Raw genomic sequence first — 7,648 nt, forward strand, 5'->3', positions numbered from 1 at the left:
ACCTTGTAAAAATAAAAAAGTTTGGGTCTAAACTAAAATTTTTGTAAAAAAAAAGTTATATGTTAATTTTTCCTTCCACGTTCTCTCGAAGAACCTGAAGGAATAATAAACTTCTTGAATGTGGCTTTGAGCACCTTAAGGGGTATATTTTTTTTAAGGATGGTGTCACTTTTGGGTATTTTCTGTCATGTAGACCCCTCAAACTGACTTCAAATGTGAGGTGGTCTTTAAAAAAATATGATTTTGTAAATTTTGTTGTAAAAATGAGAAAATTGATGGCCAATTTTTTACCCCTTATAGCTTCCTAAAAATAAAATAAATAAATAAATAAAGAGAAGTTGTGGAAAATGTTACTTATTAACTATTTGGTGCGACACATCTCTGGTTTATTGGCACAAAAATTAAAAGTTTAACAATTGCAACATTTTCGAAATTTTTGCGAAATTTCAATTTTTTAAATAAATAAAGGCAAGTCATATTGAATAAATTTTACCACTATCATGAACTACAATATATCACAAAAAAAAAACTATTTCTGAAATAGGGGGATATGATGAAGGGTTCCAGAGTTATGATCACATAAAGTGTCACTGGTCAGAATTTTAAAATTAGGCCTGGCCATTAAGGTCAAAATTGTCTCTGTCACTAAGGGGTTAAAATAATTATTGTCTTCCATCAAAGCAAAGAAATGATGCACCCCACAAATAATAAAATGTATTGCCATTTATACATTAATTGCGCAATTACCATTTCAAATGATCATAAATATAAAGCCTCTTTCTGGAATCATCGTATACTTGTGTAAATATTCCTCCACCTTTATCATTGCACCTCCATGAAGACCCTGTGGGACCTTGTATTAGAGCTGATAGATCCATCTTGTCTCCTCCTGAAGTTGTCTGTCCAGATTGTCCTTCCTAGTGTCTAGAGTTCATTGTTGTATGCCTCAAAAGATTTGGGCCAAGAAGGTTTCCTTCTGAGAGAATCTGATAGGCCTAGACGAGGGGGAATCCATCTCAGTAATTATTGAGCTGAGATCTCGTTAAATCCTTCTGCGGAATTCTTTAATTATTTTACTCACATACATATTAAGACAGGGACATTCAGCAACATAACCGATACCCTTAGGCAGGGTCGGCTCCAGGTTTTTATGGGCCCCGTGCTAAAGAGTCTCAGTGGCCCCTTTAACAGAAACCACAATTCATAATGCACAGATACAGCAGAGAAATATAGGTATAGTACAATGTCAAAGATTCCACTTCTTACATTACATGAGTGTTAACAATAGCTCAGAAACCAGACAGTATAGTAATATAGTATGGGCACCACATAGTCTCCATACAGAATAATATGCCCCATATATTGCTCCATATAGTATTATAGGTACCAGTATAAGGAGCCCCATATATTGCTCCATACAGTATTATGTGCACCACATAGTCTCCATAGAGAATAATGAGCCCCATATATTGCTCCATACAGTATTATGGGTACCACAGTCTCCATAGAGAATAATGAGCCCCATATATTGCTCCGTACAGAATAATTCCCCCCATATATTGCTCCGTACAGAATAATTCCCCCCATATATTGCTCCATACAGAATAATAAATCCCATATATTGCTCCATATAGTATTATAGGTATCACGTAGCTTTCCATACAGTATAAGGAGCCCCATATATTGCTCCATACAGTAATATGCCCCATATATTGCTCCATATAGTATTAAAGGTATCACGCAGCTTTCCATACAGTATAAGGAGCCCCATATATTGCTCCATACAGTATTATGGGCACCACATAGTCTCCATAGAAAGTAATGAGCCCCATATATTGCTCCGTACAGAATAATGAGCCCAATATATTGCTCCATACAGAATAATGTACCCCATATATTGCTCCTTACAGAATAATAAACCCCATATATTGCTCCATACAGTATTTTGGGCACCACATAGTCTCCATACAGAATAATAAACCCCACATATTGCTCCATACAAAATAATGTACCCCATATATTGCTCCATACAGAAGAATAAGCCCCATATATTGCTCCATACAGTATAATGTACCCCATATATTGCTCCATACATAATGGGCACCATATAATGATCCATACAGAATGGGCCTCGTATATTGCTCCATATATAATGGACCCTATATAATGCTACATATATAATGGACCCAATAACATGCCCCATATATAATGTACCCCATTTAATGTTCCAGTATATGATGGACCCCATACATGATGCTCCAGTATATGATGGACCCCAAAAATTACTCCAAACAATAAAAAAATGAAATTGTCACCTCTTCTTGCTAGCTTTGGCTCTCCTCAGCATCTTCCCTCTCTTCACTGTGACTGGTCAGGTAGAGGGAGCACAGACGTGATGTCATAGTGCCCTCTGACTTGAAAAATCACAGTTAGGAGAGGCGCAGCGGTGGAACAGGGAAATGTAAGTATTACAAGTACCGGGGCCCTGAGCAAATGGACAGGGGGCCCACTAGCGGGTGTTGGCACTAGTACAGGCATCAAGCACCCATAGCGAGCTGGTGTCCACGATGGCGAGTGGCCCCCTCACCTACTCAGAGCCCCGACACTTGCTTGGGTGTGCCATGTGCTGACGTCAGCCTTGCCTTTAGGCTTTCATTTTATGATATCAGAAATAGTGTAAGAGTGTCCATCTAAAGGATTAACAAATTGCTAGAGTGAAGGCAGATATGAGCCCCTTCATGATGCAGTACAGTGATCAGAGACATGAACCTTATGACGGGGTGTATATATATTTCATAGATTTTTAACCCTAAGGGAAGAAATAGATGGAAATTCAATAGTCTGAATTCTGATATAAGGATCAGTCCTGAAAATGGGCCAATATTTCCGCAGGTTCTTCGAAATATCTGAGGCTTGACTGTCTCTTTTCTGAGAGCCCTGTGCAAGGCTGCTTGCTATATGAACCATTGGGTCTCTAACGTTGAGTGCCGGTCAATGAGTTTGCTCGCCTGGCTTGTAGCTATGGTCCCTACTCTTGTGTTGTTTTCCTGATTTCTCCCATTGTCTGACCTTGGCTTAAATTTTGACTATCCATTTGTATTGTGAATTTGTCTTTGGGGTGATTATTGGCATTGATCCCATGTGGTGACACTTCTTGCCATTGGTTCGCTCCTACAGTCAGCAACCCCTGCATGACAGCAATCCAGAGGACCTTGTTGTAAGACCAGATCCCTGTACAGGGGGTAATGGGTGAAAGTCGTGGTCTCTATGGAATCTGATAGACAGAGTAGCTTATAGCAAATCTGTCTGAGCTAGCCTGTGGCATCTGACAGACGTAAAATATTTTTGATGCATTTGAGAAGTATTTGGAGGATATCTAGTGGGGTTCCTCCCTGTGAAGGATTATCAGGATAAGCTGTATTTCCTGATTTCTGGCTGAGGGGGTGCACAAGTAGGATCCATATCCGTCAGCAACTGTGTTTTAAAAAAAACTTGGCACTTGTTTGATATTGTAAACACAGATACAACTTTTATTGTGTATAAGTATCCAGACAAAATTAGAGACCTTTCAGTCTAGACTGACCTTCATCCGTCTTTCAAGAAGGAAATACAGACAAAGCATATAAATCAATGTAAAGGAAATATAAATATGATAAAGAAATAGTTCCACCAATAGACAACTGATATTAATCAGCAAACGAAAGTATGAGGTGCACATCAATAATCATCTGTTGTAGTATTTCAATGTTACTCAAAACCATCAAAATTCCAATTTTAATGAGATGAGAAAGAAGGATAAGGGAAAGAAAGAGGGGGATGGTGGGAGGACAAAAACATAGGAGAGTCTGAGACTTTTCAGTGCATACCGGATGATGAGGTGCAGAAGTGCGCAGGAACCTTCAATGAGCAGGAAACCAGAGGTAAAGCCTCGTAAGAGGTGCAATATCAGAGGCGATATAACAAGGTTGCTGAACAGAAAAGAGAAATCATCTCTAGAGTGGGATGTCAAGGGTAACAGGTCAAGGTAACTGCAACTATAGCCCATGTCCAAGGAATAGCTCCACTTCATCTCCTCTTCCTCTCGCTGTCGGTCTCCCTCTACACGGCCCCAATTGGACAGACCATCAGCAGATTTGGCTTTCAGTATCATCTTTATGCCGATGACACACAACTATACACGTCATCCCCTGACCTTACCCCCGCTGTACTACAGAACGCCACTGACTGTCTGTCCGCAGTCTCCAACATCATGTCCTCTCTTTATCTGAAACTCAACCTCTCCAAAACTGAACTTCTTCTGCTCCCGCCTTCTACTAACCGCCCTAAATCTGACATTTCCCTCACCGTGGGTGGCACCATAATAACACCCCGGCAGCAGGCGCGCTGTCTGGGTGTTATGTTTGACTCCGATCTCTCCTTCACCTCCCATATACAATCTCTTGCCCGCTCGTGCCGCTTACACCTAAAGAACATCTCTAGAATCCGCCCTTTTCTCACCATGGAGACAGCTAAAACCCTCACTGTCACCCTGATCCACTCTCGCCTTGACTACTGCAACGCTCTATTAATTGGCCTCCCCCTCACGCGACTTTCCCCTCTCCAGTCCATCCTTAATGCAGCAGCCAGGGTCATCCATCTGGCTAATCGTTACTCGGACGCGTCTGCTCTTCGCCAGTCGTTACACTGGCTGCCCATTCATTACAGGATACAATTCAAAGTACTTGTTCTCACCCACAAAGCTCTCCACAGTGCGGCCCCCCTTACATCTCCTCCCTCATTTCTGTCTATCGGCCTAACTGATCGCTGCGCTCTGCAAACGACTTTCGACTAACCTCTGTACTAATCCGTACCTCCCACTCCCGACTCCAAGACTTCTCCCGTGCTGCGCCAATCCTCTGGAATGCTCTACCCCAAGATATTAGGACCATCCACAACTTGCATAGTTTTAAGTGCTCGCTCAAAACACATTTGTTCAGAGCGACCTAACACGTTCACTAATCAAAGACATTTCATGTTTGTGTGTGTGTGTAGCCCATTCACTATCCCCATCTATCCCCCACTCCCTGAAGATGGCTGGACCATCATTGTAAATACATCATTGTAAATACACATCTGTACTTTATATCTCCCCACCTCATTGTAGATTGTAAGCTCTCACCAGCAGGGGCGGCTTATTTCGCCTTAATTATTGTATTATTAATGTTGTTACTTATAACTTTTGTGTTTGAAACTGTTAAACTGTAAAGCGCTGCGGAATATGTTGGCGCTATATAAATAAAGATTATTATTATTATTATTATAATAGGAAGGACAGAAAACACAGATATCTGCATACACAGACATCCCCTAGTAGAACAAATGCAGCCATAGACCGTCAGACGTAAATAAAAGTGGCACCACAATCACTTTCGGTGAAATACAGACATCAAATGGAGAGTGTGTCAGGTCTTACAGCTGGAAAGATGAAAAACAGGAAAGTTATGTGCAAGGTGAAGCTGTGTGGTGCACAGGAATGAGCGGGGAGGACCGCTATCATCAGAGTTGAAATCACCTGGGAAATTGGCGGCCCAATTTGCAAAGCTCTAAGCTTCAGGCAGAGGAAGGGAGCGGGGAAAATTGTTTGTGCAGTTGTCCCTAGCAGAGAAAGCATAACTCCCAACATTTGCAATACACATATAAAATAGTTCATATGTGACCATTTTGTGGCGACACAGTCACAGGGCGCCACATAGCCGTCATCCAATTTCTCTAACTAATATTGTTGTGAAACTGTTTTGTAAGATCACAGCTATGAAATTTGCCCCATATCTACCTCACCTTTAAAATAATTATCAAATGTGATTTGTCTCTCACGGGAAGATGAGAGACAACACAGTTTGGTTGATTTGAAGACCACCTAGCCATGAAGTCCACAAAAGGGAAAAAAGATCTTTATCATGAAGGCTAATGACTGCCAGTGGCATTAGATATGACCTTCCCACCTTTTGTGAATTATCGCTGTAGAATATTGTGAATGATTTCCCAAATTGCAAGCTGATAAAATGTTTTCTTTATGGGTTTTTTAATGTCTTCATTTCTCAAACTATAAATTATTGGGTTGACCAAAGGAGTAAACACAGTATACAGCAGTGATAAGATTTTGCTCATGGTCAGTGTTCGGCCTTGGGATGGGACAATATAGACACAGAATATAGTCCCGTAGAATATGGAGACCACAGTGAGGTGGGAGCTACAGGTGGAGAAGGCTTTCTGTCTACCAGAACTGGATGGGATTCTTAAGACTGATACAACAATGTAAGTGTAAGATATGACGATAATAGTGGCTGGAATTATAATGATTGGAATACTCAGTAAATAAACCTCCAAATTAACAAAGAAGGTGTCTGAACAGGCAAGTTCTAGTAAAGGAACCAGGTCACAGAAAAAATGGTCAATGATATTCGGCCCACAAAAATTGAGTCTTGCTGCTGTTACAATGTAAATCAAAACAAAAGAAATTGCAAACAACCAACACATGGTGGTCAATATCACACAATGTCCATTTGTCATAATAGATGTATAATGGAGGGGATTACAAATAGCCACATATCTGTCGTAAGACATCACAGCGAGTAGAAAACATTCAAAAACTTCCGAAGCACAAAATACATACAACTGAGTGATACAGCCAATAAAAGTAAACGTCTCTCCATTATTCAGTAGGATATGGAGCATATTTGGGACAATATCTGTGGGTAATAAGATGTCACTGATGGACAGTTGTGAAATAAAGAAGTACATTGGGGTATTGAGGCTCTTGCTGGTGGACACCAGGGTGATGATAAGGAGATTTCCACAAAATATCAGGCAATAAACCACGAGGAACAAGGAGAAGAGTGAAATTCTTAATCCTTGGCTGACTTGCAATCGTAAGAGATAGAACTCTAAGACACCTGTCTTGTTGATCTCCTGCATGATGAGGAAAAAAGTTACATTCTGTATTAAAAAAGAACAATTTTTTTTTTATCATAAGGCATAAAGCTTAGAAAACCCTCAATATGCTGATGAGCAAAGGGTAACAATATACTGTACTTTTGAATTTCAGGCTCCATATCTCACCATCCGCTAACGCTTCGAATATGAGACTTGCATCATTTTATAGAAAATCTTGGCTAACTCATATATAAATTTGACTCACAACTATTAAGCATATGATTAGTTATGCGGATTCTTGTCATGTCACTGAATTTTTACTATTTTGCTCTTAAAAAATGTAATTTTAATTTGTATTATTTTGTTAGTATTTTGTGAATCCACCTATGGCTTTCAACACTGCCTGAATCCTTATGGGCTGCTCTCAATCAAATTCAAATATGTCCTGACCGAAATCTGATCCCAGGTCTCTTCTACTTGTTTGTAAAGTAGGTGCACGCTCGTCAACTCACTTGAGTAAGTATTCAGCTTTTTCTTCAATTCTGCCCAGAAGTGTTCTATTGGGCATACTTCTGGGGAATGTGGGGATCAATCTAGCACCTCATCTCCATTGTCATTGAATCATTTATTCGACAATCTTGACATGTGCATCAGGTCGTTTTCTTGCTGGAACACTATGCAAAGCAACTCGTCTTGCAGGATGCTCACATATAGCTCAGCATAAATCCTAATCAAG

General features: G+C 40.2%; 1 protein-coding gene across 1 annotated transcript; it reads right to left on the reverse strand.

The window, feature by feature from the left end:
• Positions 1-5,991: 5,991 nt before the first annotated feature.
• On the reverse strand, positions 5,992-6,954 carry LOC138674783 (olfactory receptor 1496-like). Its single transcript, XM_069762601.1, has one exon. The coding sequence runs from the start codon at positions 6,952-6,954 to the stop codon at positions 5,992-5,994; it is 963 nt and encodes a 320-aa protein (XP_069618702.1).
• Positions 6,955-7,648: the final 694 nt, after the last annotated feature.

Source organism: Ranitomeya imitator, chromosome 4 (genome assembly GCF_032444005.1).
Source record: "Ranitomeya imitator isolate aRanImi1 chromosome 4, aRanImi1.pri, whole genome shotgun sequence".
Taxonomy (NCBI): Eukaryota; Metazoa; Chordata; class Amphibia; order Anura; family Dendrobatidae; genus Ranitomeya; species Ranitomeya imitator.

What these genes read in the sequence shown, in the direction of transcription:
- LOC138674783 (XM_069762601.1), bottom strand. Translation starts at nt 6,954, where the DNA reads ATGCAGGAGATCAACAAGACAGGTGTCTTAGAGTTCTATCTCTTACGA.